This window comes from Cydia strobilella, chromosome 4 (genome assembly GCF_947568885.1).
Source record: "Cydia strobilella chromosome 4, ilCydStro3.1, whole genome shotgun sequence".
NCBI lineage: Eukaryota > Metazoa > Arthropoda > Insecta > Lepidoptera > Tortricidae > Cydia > Cydia strobilella.
In genome coordinates this window covers 20,097,578-20,111,207 of record NC_086044.1, presented here as the reverse complement: position 1 = coordinate 20,111,207, position 13,630 = coordinate 20,097,578, and the positions used below count along the sequence as shown (strand labels likewise).

The 13,630-nt window shown below is 40.6% G+C and overlaps 1 protein-coding gene across 1 annotated transcript in view; it reads right to left on the bottom strand.

Moving 5' to 3' along the window:
- The window catches only part of LOC134740847 (patronin), an 83,589-nt gene that overhangs the window by 7,389 nt on the left and 62,570 nt on the right, over nucleotides 1-13,630 (bottom strand). Inside the window, exons 20-26 of the mRNA XM_063673498.1 lie at nucleotides 12,907-13,555; nucleotides 12,051-12,182; nucleotides 10,899-11,003; nucleotides 9,911-10,097; nucleotides 7,915-7,983; nucleotides 6,398-6,493; nucleotides 4,129-4,236 (exon numbers count right to left, since the gene is read on the bottom strand). Of these exons, the coding sequence (XP_063529568.1) occupies nucleotides 4,129-4,236; nucleotides 6,398-6,493; nucleotides 7,915-7,983; nucleotides 9,911-10,097; nucleotides 10,899-11,003; nucleotides 12,051-12,182; nucleotides 12,907-13,555 (1,346 nt within the window). The remainder of the gene's footprint in view (nucleotides 1-4,128; nucleotides 4,237-6,397; nucleotides 6,494-7,914; nucleotides 7,984-9,910; nucleotides 10,098-10,898; nucleotides 11,004-12,050; nucleotides 12,183-12,906; nucleotides 13,556-13,630) is intronic.

Here is a 13,630-nt window from a genome sequence, read left to right as displayed (position 1 = left end):
ATTATGTTTATGTTTTTTTTCAATAATCTGAATTAACATTATTTTTGTTAGTAACAAATTACTCTATTAATTTAACTAGCATAAAATTAGAATTAGTTAGGGATTATTTACTTAAAGGGTACCTATATGAATAAACGAAGGACATATTTAATAGAAACATAATAATGAAGCGTAAAATACTAAATGTGTACTACCTACGTACGGTGGGTAGTGGGTACCAAAGCCAACTAAGCTAAATATGCGAAACTAAATAAAAGAAGCCAAAACATCTTGTATTTTACGCTAAGTACATAATACACCATATAATTATTTATCGTAACATAAACTTATATACCTGAGTATGTATAAGCGGATATAGTATTGGTAAATGTCGAACGATGTCACACCAACACCTAGTGATGGGCAGCGGTAACATTCCCGCTACCAGTAAGTTTCCATTTGGGAATGTTACTAGTAAGTTACCAATGTTACCAGTAACATTCCCAAAAGGCGGTAACATACGAAACTGATGATAGTGATGACTTATATGAGATAAAATAAGGTTCAAAACTTATTTTTTTAGTACAACTTACTCAAAAATATGTCCCATAGTTCTTAATTCGCTGGCATAAGAGCTATGGGATCAATTTTATAAATTTGGTATACAGATAGTAAGCACCGGGGAAGGACATAGAATACTTTTTTATCCCACTCACCCCTTAAGGGGATGGAAAGGGGAGTTGACACTTGTATGGGGAATCAATAACCGCTGAACCGATTTGGTAGCAGTGGTTGATTTAGTTTGGTATGGAGATAATTTGGGTCCTGGGGAAGGACATAGGATAGATATTCGCGGGCTTGGTTTCCGCAACTCGACGTCTTACTATTGCGCCTATTTTGCGTGAGGGACATAGGATAGGTTTTACCCTAGAAATCAACCCTAAAGGGGGTGAAAAGGGGAGTGGAAATTTGTATGGAACCCAATAAAACCGATTTAGATGAAATTTGATATGGAGATAGTCTTAATTGTTTGGGAGGGTGTAGAGTAGTTTTTATTCCCGAAGTCATCCTGTTCTCTTCTCCACTCTTCTAACACTCACTCAAAGTGCCGCTGGTAATGTATGATGGAGGCAGCTCAAGACCTGGAACACCTGGAGTGCTCCTGGGTGCAACGGGTCAGGGGTAACAATCGCTCAACGTGCTGCTGGTAGTATATGATGGATAAAGCTCAAGACAATGTGGAGTGCTACTGGGAGCAAAGGGTCAGGGGTAACACTCGCTCAACGTGACGCTGGTTGTATATGATGAGGAAAGCTCAAGACCTGGAACACCTGGAGTGCTGCTGGGTGCAACGGATCAGGGGTAACACTCGCTCAACGTACCGCTGGTAGTGTATTATGGGAAAAGCTCAAGATCTGGAACACCTGGAGTGCTGCTGGGTACAAAAGGTCAGGAGTAACACTCGTTCAACGTGTCGTTGGTAGTGTATGATGGAGATAGCTCAAGACCTGGAACACCTGGAGTGCTGCTGGATGTACCTGATGAGGGTAAAACTCCTTTAATCTGATGTTGGTAGAGTATGCTGTAGGCAGGTTAAGTTCTCCAAGACCTGGAATACCTGGAGGTCTGCCAGATGAAGCAGGCGTCTGACCAGAGCTACCACACGCTTAACGTGCAGTAGATACTGTTTGCTGTAATCAGGTTGAATTTTCCAAGACGTAGAACACCTGGAGGTGACTTCCCATGGGTCACTCGGTGCCTGCAAGACTTTGGTGACCAAGTTTCTGCTGGAGACGCTGCTGATCTCCCACCAGGGGGCTACCACAAGCTGAATGTTCAGCGGGTAAAATTTAGGTAGTAAAAAGGGGTGGAAGTTTGTATGGGGAAACAATAAATCTAGCTGATTGTTTAAAAATAAGCTACCCAAATTACTAATTCGACGCAGACGAAGTCGCGGGCAAAATCTAGTATTTTATATATAAACTACTACTACTACTCTAATTTCAAATTTGATTAATTAATATAAAATCGAAATTCCAACAACTCAAAAATGACGTTTGTCACTTGGAACGTTATACAAAACTTGCTTTTGCCCGCGGCTTCGCCCGCGTGATTTAAGAATCTATGTCGTAGTGTCTAATGTACAGGTTGCGGGGGAGGCAGGGGAAGGAGAAAATATGATTTTATAACTACTTACAAAAGATGGTTTATATGGTATATGGTTCGTAGGTAGAATACATATATATGTACTTACGATGTTTTGCATTTTACTTAGAATGGAAACCTAAACTTATAAGAAGCAAACAGACAACCACCTTCTTGTAGCACCTTGAATGTACTCATTACGGATGCAGGAAGTTTCCCGATGACGTACTCCTTCCACCCCGTCCGTCCCGCCGCGCCGCCCGCACTCGCCTAGGTACCGATTGACTATGATCGAGATGGCACCAAATCAAATTTAAAAATCTATTAGGATAATGCGGGTCTCCATACCTCAAAACCAAAATTAGAACCCTTATAGGATCACGTGTGGCTGTCTGTCGGTCCGTCTGTTACAACCGATTTGCTCCGAAACTACTGGACCGTTTGAATTGCACAAATACGAGTACTTTCAAGAATTTTCATGAGCACATTATTCAATTTCAAAATCGATGCGATTTTCGTTATTAACGTCCCAAAAAACCATAAAAACGACACCCATATTGATATTTAGACATTTCAACCCCATTGCACCCCAACAGGGGAGATGGTTTTTCACGTCCGTCACGTTGGATTTTAAAATCGTTCTTGTTTTCCTAATTAGCAACCCGATAAACTATAGAAACAATACCCATGTTGATTTTCAGACTTTGTCACCACATTTCCCCCTATTAGGGGGGAATTTGCAAAAAAACCTGTAACACGTGTTTATTCATTTATCGTTAGGAATACTCCTGTGAAGTTTCGAATATAATAGTCTAACTAATCTTGTTTCCCCATACAATCTTTGAACCCCCATTTAACCCCCTTGGGGGGTGAATTTTGAAAAAATCATTTCTTAGGGCACCCCTAGACCTTATAAGAAACCTACGTGCCAAATTTGGAATCTCTAGAACCAGCGGTTTGGGTTGTGTGTTGATATGTCAGTCAGGCAGTCAGTCAGTCAGTCAGTTTCTTCTTTTATATATTTAGATGTTGATTGGTTTATTCTAATAATTAAACTGATTTATACACATATTTTCTTTTACTTTATTTCCAGTCTTCACTTTTAATCATTATTTCCAGATAGTAATGTTCCCAGTAACTTTGGAAAAATACCTGGTAATATTGGGAATGTTACCGGTAACATTGGGAATTTACTCTCTCAGAGATTCCTTAACTGTTTTATGACTGTAAATAATAGCATTATTATTTTATTAAGTATTTAACACGAAAAAAGCATATACAAATCTAATAATTTTTTCAAAGTTACTCAATGTTACCGATCTGGGTAATGTTACTGGTAGCATTACCGGGAATATTCCCACTTTTGAGTAAGTTACTGGTAACGACCCATCACTACCAACACCATATAGAACATGCTCTAACACCGACCCTAGGGATAACGCGTAAAATAACCATAACCTCTATAAATACGTAAATATTGCCAATGACCCAAGAAACGAAATGTGCACAGAATACGCGATCGAGAAGCACCGCGGCGGCGGCGAATGGTCCTACGACTGCTTTGCATTTAAAATTACAAAGAAAAGTGCATTTGAGTGGCCGAATTATAAATTAATTTACAATACAAAAGAGTAGGTATAATTATTGAAGTACGGTTTGTGATAGATGATTTAGAATTAGAGCTTGGAATTAAAGATGTATGTACAAATTTTAAGAACACAGTCATTGTAGTGGCTAATTCACAGGCAAACGCTAAAGTGATACAACTATCCGATATGATAAGATAGACCGTATATAGTATGTGTTAGCCATCCATCTAATTATATCAAATACATGTGTCTCTCTCTCTGTCACTCTGAATAAGCCACGTCGTCAAAACAGCAATTGAACCTTCGCCGCGCCCAGCGCTTCAGAACGCGCGCAAACAAAAAAAGAACCCAAACGCACCATAAACAAAAGCGAAGATCGCACCGTGCCGAGACGGCGTACTGAAACGTGTCTTACCGCACAAGTTCATTAGAGAGCTAGACTTCCGTCCCGCCTTAAAGTTATTCTGGTAAGTGGAATATTTAGACCTTCCACGGGCCGACTGTGGTTCCTCATTCACGCGCTCTGAAATGTTTCCTATAGTCATCACGCTAAACTCATGCAATCCCGCGCAAACACATGCAGCTCGCAAGCGGGCGAGACCATCATCATCATGATTCATTTTTAAATACATGGCAAACAAAATTAATACTAAAAACGCGATATGTAGACACATGACTGAGCATATTATTATTTATAGGGAACCAATATTAATGCGCGGAAGGTCTAGGCACGTCGAGTGGAGAATCAAGCGCAAAAAACCACTTACGGAATCATAGCTGGTTCCGAACTACATACAAGGCCAAAATATAAATATAAAAGCATAATTTTGTGACTCTATACATTGCTACTGCGCTGTAATACACATAATAATTGAGGGATATAATTTGGTTCGAAATAATACAAGCGTTCTACGAAATAAATCAAAGAAGCTTTCTTAACATTTTAGGGGTTCAATAACGCAATCTGTTTCATAATTATGTGCAATATAATTTAGATCCGGATCATAATATATCAGAATCACTTGGGATATCAAATAATTGAGATATGTTCACTCTTACTTTTCTGAATTACATCATTGTGAAGGAGATTTTAGTGTTCTGATACATATTTTTTGATTGTACGTGACACTTAATTGTCGATCGCTTCCATACAATAGTACATTATGATACAAGTGTGCTAAGTTGGTAATTACACACGAGGCGATATTGTGCGCGCGAGCTGTAAGCGAGCGCGCAATAAGAAAGCCGATGTGTGTAATGACCAATGCACACGCGTTTCATACGACGTTTTTCAACACACTTGCGAGAAAAAAAAAAGAAACTTCATATTAATCAAATTTTAATAGTTAAAACAGTTAGTGTGTTGCATCTGTCATACTGCCGGCCGCCCCTCGCCCCGGCCGCGGGCGGGGCGGCCGGGCCGCGCACCGCGCAGGCGCGAGGAGCGCGCCGGTGCCCGCCAGTCCGACCAATTAAAGAAGGCTCCCTTTCCATGCATATTATTAGCAATCAGTTACCTTCTTAACTCAGTCGGATAATATAATGAAAATGCACGAGTGGAATAATACACTGAAAGAGCACGCGTGTTTAATATCTAGGATTATGAGCCAAAAATCGGTGGAATAAAAACGTCGTTTTGAGCAAGTGTGTTGAAAATCTTGTTTAAAATAGTTACAAATTACAGCTTATATGAAAACGACGACACGTTTGAAGACGTTGCTCGTTTAAGTAGAAACAACATCACATTAGAAGACATTAATCACGTCGATTGATTAAACGAGTATGAATTTTTAATTCGGAGAACATTAAGTCTTATTTTTTGATCAATCAATCGACGCGATGTCCTAAATTTGCAAGTTATAACAAGCATTTCATATGAGAATAATAGCTGATACTCAAAACGAACATGTCTTCTTCGGGGCATTGACAGAAACAGCTATTATTTTCAACTAGATAGGTATGTTCCCAAAAACAGTTTCAAATATAATCACTCACGTGAATTACTGTTGTTTTGTTAGCTGGAGAAAAGGCTTTAGTCATACTTTGTATTAAGTCTTTTCTTCCGAAAGAGAATAAGATAATTTGTTGAAACCTGTTTTTGGTATATTTCCAGCAAAGCACGGGGGACATGTCAAAACAAAAACTGAGAAACTTCATTCGTGTTATCTCACTCCAAGCAACAATCGAAGGAAAGAGACGGCACGACAGCAGTTTCGGAAAACTTTGTTTAAACTAATCAAGTGCCTGGGAAGGGAACGCTTACACCGGCTTCCGGTCTGATATTGTAAGAAAATGTGCCGAATTGGAAAAATAATGGTTTTGTTTTAATTACTTTCGCTAAAATTCAAAATATTCATCATGGAGGATTTCGGAGTTAAATTTAAAACTTTTTTTTTTCACCTCAGCAGCTCGAACAAGCCTACTTTCGTCAGGGAGTGGCGAAAGTGCGACTTTCCTCACTCCAGGGAGTGAAACAAAGTAGCTTTTTAATTTAGTGAAGGCCACATCTAACTTTAATGTCAAAATTACGTTAATAGTCGTATCACGAAATCCGGATCGGACTCTAAACGACATAAAACAGCGAGTTTAAACAAATCGGATGGAACGTTATGTAAGCGTCCCATGCCTCACACACACATGACACAGTAGAGCAGAGTTAGTACAGCGCGGTGGGTCGTGCTCACCTCTGGAGGTCTTGCAGCTGCCGCGGCGGCCGAGCGGGCCGCTGGCCGCGCTGGCGGGCGACACGCCGCCGCCGCCGCGCTCCTCCGAGGGCGAGTCTGCAATGCGGTTAGTGTGTGTCATGCCTTAAGCTGACATTCCGTGAACTTTCACCTCTGGACTCCCGACACTGTTTGGGTGGATCGACTAATTCTTGGAGACTTCCGGTTCGAACGCCATCTTGATAGTAGCCTCGTGATTAATTCCTTTGGTTTTTGCTCATTAATATTGTTTAAAGTGTAATATCGATAGCTTTATTATACAATAATCTAATGTGGTAGTGTGCAGTGAATGGAGAATTAATCTCAAAGCGTGTTTAACCACCATTTTGGAGTCAACGGCCGGTAGTCCACGTGCTTCTCGTAAAATCCAGCTATCGGTTTTACGAGACAACTACAACAACCACCGAACAGCGTCGTGCTCTAAGAGCATTTATTTTGTTCCTACCCTTTTACCTGACATTGGCTACGGGCAACACCGCCCTCAAGTCCATCAAGAAAAGAAAGAAAGACTAATTCTTGTTTCCGATAGCACAGTTAGTTAGAAAAAACGTTGTACCTTATCATTTTACTAACATGCTTAGTTGGTTCCCCAGATCTTCGGTGAATATTAATCTTGGAAGACTATGTTGTGAAAATAGTATATGTAACCATGACGTTTTTTAAGAAACAGTTGATCCACTAATTTATATTTGGAAAAATCAGTAAGTATTTTTACAAACAATAAAAAAAGTCCAGAAGTCACAAAATAATGGTGATTCAGTCCAGATAAATTAGTTAATTGACACCTTAGTAAATAGAGACATGTATTATGTTTAAAGTGTGTATTAGAAGTAGATTTCGGTACCACAAAAGGGTAATTTACGTTGAGAGTGGAAAATTAAATCAAGAACCATCTTGAGCATAGAGCACTTTTATAGAAGAGGAACATCGTAGCACCGGACTCAATGCATTGTCAATATCTAAAGAAATGAACCATAAGATTCCCAAGACCATAACAGAACCAGCATTAAGAACAATTCCTTATGATTAAAAGTGTAAATGTTTTTATTTGATAGACATGCTCAATGTATATTGTGTTGAAGTTCATACGTGTTATAAAATTTCACAAAGGTTTATATTTATTCCACTGTATTGCAAAATTAACCATTCACATAACAAAACGTGCTATATATCTAAATCGCTCAGGGTAATGAGGACTTTTGAACGTGCAATACCTCTGTACAATTAAAGACTATACTTAGAATCGGTTGCACCACTGTTTGTCACCGTTAAAGAGTTCGCTAAATGTTAAAAGATTCATAGTAAACCGCCGTTGACGGTGACGTTGATCAGTCTGTCAAGTGCGGATGGTGCAACTGGCACTAATAGTACTAACAGTCCGTGAAGACAAATTCTGTCACCAAAGATTGATGTTGTCTTTGACTGTACGAGGTAAAACGGACTTTATAAACATGCAACAAGGTGTTTTACAAGTTTACCTCTGTAGAGGCCGGCCCGCTCCGCCAGACTGTCCTGTGAGCCGCGGTAGTAGTCGCGCCGCATGGTGCCTGGTGCACACAGATAGCTAGTACGGAACCACGAAAACTATCCACCGTATTTGGAATAGACTGATAGGTTTTCGTGATTCACGTGGTAAATGCAGGGATTTGGCTATAGCATGAGTCAGTGGTAGATTTTTTAAAACATATTCAAGAGCTATTATGCTCTAAGGTCTCATTTCGTACATTACAGGGTGGCTAAAAAATAAGTGCATTACCGTTGCCACGGAGGTTTTGGAATTATACTGAGCAACTTTTAATATGGGACCAACCACGAAATCGCGAAAAAAAAATTTACCCTCCTATAGAAAATGGACGAGCAAAATGTATGAAACAGCCAAATTTTTTTTCGCGCTTTCGGGGTTGGTCCCATAGTAAAAGTCGCTCAGTATGATCCCAAAACCTCCCTGGCAACGGGAATGCATTTATTTTTTAACCATCGTGTATATTTATTTAGAATAAAAAATTACTCAGTAGTGAATTCAAATCCTTCCAGAACAACTAACAACTGATTCATGCCACAAAAACATTACAATTAGCAGGATACCAAATAATCAGTGGAAATATTTTTTGTTTTACACATGCATGCTGCTATGATGGTCAAAGTCATACGTCTACTTCTGCGACAGTATGGAGGCCCCCCGTTTTTGCCCAATTTGTGAATTACGTATAACTAAATGTTTCCAGTGATTCTTGGAAGTAGCCAGGATATTTAACGTGTATGCCGTGCGAACGGGAAAAATTCAACAGCTAGGGGGGAAACAAAAAGGCATACGCGACGAGAAACATGCCGTTTGAACATTGTTTAGTGCTAAATAGGGCCAAATGTGCATTAATAATATGCGCAAAATCATTTCTATTTAATCTATTTGATGGCAAGTTAATTGTTTCAACTAAGGTGTCAACAATTACTTTACTTAATTTTCCCTTAAGTAATTTTTTTTGGCCGTATTTGCATACATACTTACTAATTTGTAATATATAGCGTGAATATAAAATATGTCATATAATATAAAATACAGTTCATAAAAAAAAAGTTCTGATCGGGAACATGCAACAATTAGTAATAAATATTAATATTAACATTTGTAGTATAGTAATTAGTTATTTCACATTCACGCTATATGACATACAAGCAACAGCATATATTTCTATTCATGGTGGAAGAGTTTAAAAAGGTCTCATAAAGAGTTTGTAACAACTGAGATACATATAGTTTGTCAAGGGACTGTCTCATTTCAAACATAGACAGAGACAATCATACTATCTTTGTCTTACACTAGTACTAGCACCCAAAAGAAAAGGATGAGTATAGATTTCTTTATTCCTATTTACTGACAAGATTTGCTTGACTAACTATATATTATATGTTAGAGGATCTTCTACAGCGCAAATATGTACTGTCAATTGTATTGCACAATAAAAAAATCGTAATCAGTAAATAACAGGACAACATTAGTTTAAAACAGGGGACACACAGGACGCAAGCGTTTTCGGCGTAATGTGTCAAATATGAAACGTATCAGTCGCGGAGCGTCAATCGTAGCCGGACCTAATTTGGTTTTATTTTTTGAACTGTCGTAAAAGCATTTAGTTGATTGAAAATTAGTCGGTAGGAATAAGAGTTTTAAGGACGCTCCGCCACAGCAAGGTACATACACAAGTGCGCTAAACTTCGTAATGTGCGCACAATATAAATAATGACATAAGAGCATTTTTACAGCCAAATATAAGATTAAGAAAATGTCTGTATGTAAGTGTCGTAATTATGTGGATTTGCGTAAAAGGTCCTTATGTTCCATGTGCATCGACGCGTTGCCGACGTACTCGAAATGCAACATTAAATGTTGCGTCGGGTTCCAAACGGGGTACTTCTTCTAGTAGCAAGCAGTAGAGTGGAGTAGAGGGCGGGGGGAGGGGGGGTGGGGTAACTCACCGGTGAGGTTGGTGGAGGAGGGCTGCTTGCGGCCGAGCATGCCCTCGGCGTGCTGCAGGGCGCCGCTGTCCACGTGTATGGTCTTGGGGCGCGCCCGGGGCGGCTGCTTGCCGCGCATGCGCGCGGGCGGGCCGGCCGCCGCGGGCCGCGCGAGGTCCATGAACTCCGACTTGTCGAACACTTTGCCCTGGGATTCAGATGTTCAGGTTAGGCTGAACTGCGTTACACAGTTGCATACTTAAATAAAAGCTGCAGCCAAACTGTCACCTAAATATATATCACCTAAGCGTTTATTACTTGAGTAGATGCTACTGGGACGTAAATGATCAAGAATATTGAAATCTATATAACAATTTATTAAATTTACACTAATACTAATATACACTATCTCGTTTTAGCTTAGAGATAAGGTTCTGTTTACCATATGTAAGTAGGAGATAAGAATTAAGTTTAGATTAAGTTAAATTAAGTAAGTTTAAGTTAAATTAAGTGAAATTAAGTTAAGTTATTTATGAGCAAAAGCGTTTTTACATAAGGGCACAATCATCTTGCGAACAAAAAGCGGAAAAGAAAGAAATAGAGAAGTATGGATAGAAGAAACAAACAGCCCTTTTTTATGCCGGAGAAGTGTAAAGTCTGAATTAATGAAATTAAAATTATTTCTACAGCACTACATGATTTACATTACTCAATACAAATGTTTCCCACTATTAAACATCAAGAAATTTAAATGAAACGTATGGATAGCCCCGAATATTAACACGTATCACGTGTACAATCAAGACAAAGAAAGTCCAAAGGTAACTGCTAATAACAACTACTTATACTTAGTGTTGACGATCCCTACTGTAACGTATCGGCCGCGAAACACCCGCTCGCTCGCAAACACGCTCGACGCTGACATAGGCAGCTGTGCGTCGGTTAAAACAAATGACAAACAGTCGACGTCAGCGTCGAGCGCCTGGGGCCTGAGACGACAACATCTCACCTCTCGCTCGGCCTCTTCGATGGCCTTCTTGAGTTTGTACTGCTGCAGAATGGCCTCGCGCCGTCTCGCTTGCTCCTCTTTCCGAGCCGCGCGCTGTTCCGCCACCTGATATTTTTTAATTGCTAGATTATTTTCATAAATGATGAACAGATCGCCGTAAGTGATTTGAATACAATACAATTAATTTTGTATTTTCTATATTAAAAATAATCCATACTAATATTATAAATGCGAAAGTCTGTCTGTCTGTTCCCTCTTCACGCTTAAACGCTGAATCGATTTAGATGAAATTTGGCATAGAGATAGGTTGAGACCCTGAGAAGGACATAGGATAGTTTTTATCCCGAAAATCATTCCTTAAGAAAGTAAAAAGCGGGGTGTAATTGAGATAATTAATGAAGTGCCTGCTAATTAGTGTGCATAATATGCTCAAATTGAATTATTGCTATGAGAATTTTCCAGGCGCTACTTTAGCTGCTGTTACTAAGTCCACGCAGACGAAGTCGCGAGCAAAAGCAAGTATTTTAATAACAAAACTTACGTGAAACTCAAAAGACAAAATAAACTGATACGGGTCACAATTTTTTTTTAATTCATGAATGGTGAGTAACCCGTCCTAATATATTCAAGAAATAAATAATGTAACGCAATAGACACGACGAACGTAAGGCAGTTGAAACACCTGTACGGCTACCATCAGTTTAGCACTGACATAAACGCCATCGAGAACGTAATTTACTTTCTATGCATCTCGCTCGCACTAATATGCGAGTACGAGCGAGATGCATAGAAAGTAAATTACGTTCTCGATGGCGTTTATGTCAGTGCCAAACTGATGGTAGCCGTACTGAATTATGGATGGTATAGAAAGGATCGCAATCTCTTATGGCAGAATTGTTATAAAAGTGACCGCGTTAAGCTTTAAATAATAGTTCCTAATCTCTCCGGTGGCGCTAGTTAGGCTCTGGGACATGAGTATAACATGAACCATATAAGGCAACAAATAACCCGACCAAATTACGTAGGTTGTTTTTGGTAGTATTTCGGTGTATGGTGGCGCCGCCTAATTACTGTTTTTTGATGGACACTTTTCATACATAGAGATTTGGCTCCTTTATACAGTCTCCATGTACTGAATGTCCCGGCTCTCACCTGTTCGTCCCTCGCGCGGCGCGCGGCCGCGGCCTGCTCCGCGCGTGCGCGGGCCTCGTCCGCGCGCTGCCGCCGTTGGAGGGAGAGAAGCATTATCCGCTCTTTCTTTCGCTCCATCTCCTCTGCGGAGTTCTGGAAATTATATACATAGGTTGTTCATTTTCACTTGGCCTTTTTGTCAGAAAACTTATTCAAGGAACCGAAATTCGTCATCGTTTTCATAATTAGACCGAGCCCAACAGGTTTAAATGATGCTTGCAATATTTAATCTAACCAAGGTCATAAAACCAATAGGGATGTTGACATTTTTTTAAAACTGTTTTCATTTTATAGATAGACACGCAATTATTGCAAAAACTTTATTTTTTATTTTATTCATAAATTTTTATCAAAAAATCGACTAATTAGTTTAGTGTTTAAATTTCGCGCAAAAACGCTAAAAGCTGCCACTTGATCTTGATGACGTAACGATGCGATAAACAAACTGCTGTCAGTGCCACCTCTGACACTGATCTGATGGTCCTCACCACCAGGTTTGACAACATGTCTGTGCGTGTTTCTCACAACGTGACGTCACGCGCTCCGTTGCGTTTGCAGTCACGTGATGCTGGGCATTATTTTAAATACTTTTAAATAATTTTTAATAAATTTATTACGCATATTTACACTTACGAAATATGATTTTCGGTATTCTAATATTCCCTGCTATGGTAAAAACATAACATTTCATATATTCGCGATTCATGTCAACATCCCTATTTATTGATTATTACGAGATAACTTCTCAAACACGGCTAGGCAGTGTATCGGAGCTGGCAAACTTCCTTTTTTTGAGCTCTGTGATAAGTATACTGACCGGGTCCGGGTTCATCTCGCCGATGAGTAACGCGGCGGGCTCGGCGCCGGGCCGCAGCGCCCGCTCGTGCGGGGCCTCGCGGGACACGGGCGGGGAGGCCTCCGACCGCGAGTCCCGCGCCGGCGACGCCCGCATCTCCGCCCGATGCACGGGGAACTCCTGCGGCTCCCAAGCTTCCGGACTCCCCCGCTCCGGACTCTGGTATTCCGTTCTCTCTTTCTTAGGTGACATTCGCTTCACCCGGAGCGGCGGTTTGGGTCGTTTCGGCGCTTCGTTGTCGAAGGATATGTAGAAGCCTTTCTCGTTCGCTTCCTCCTCCTGCTCCAGTTGTTGGAATGAGTTGCGGCTCAGGGAGGGTCTCGTGGGGGAGGGGATTCGGTACGTTCGGGTGCCGGAGGTGATGTTGAGGCGGTTGATGCCTTGTCTGAGGGCGTCGTCTTCCGCGTTGCCTATGAAGGAGATGTTTTGCGGTTCCATGTCGTCGACGGGCGCCGGACTGGCGGCTCCGAGCTGCTGCAGGCTGACGGGCTCGGGTCTTCTAGAAACTTCTGGAAGCGAGCCCTGCCGTTGGGGGGTTTTCGATCGGCGCGGACTGGTCGTCAGCGGCGGCGATTGAGAGTATTGGTGTTGGTTGGGTATCACAGTGTAGCTGGGGGAAAAAACACAGGAAGTTAACTTTACAGTTCAGATAAAAAAAATAGGAAAGATAATGAACTTATTTCTT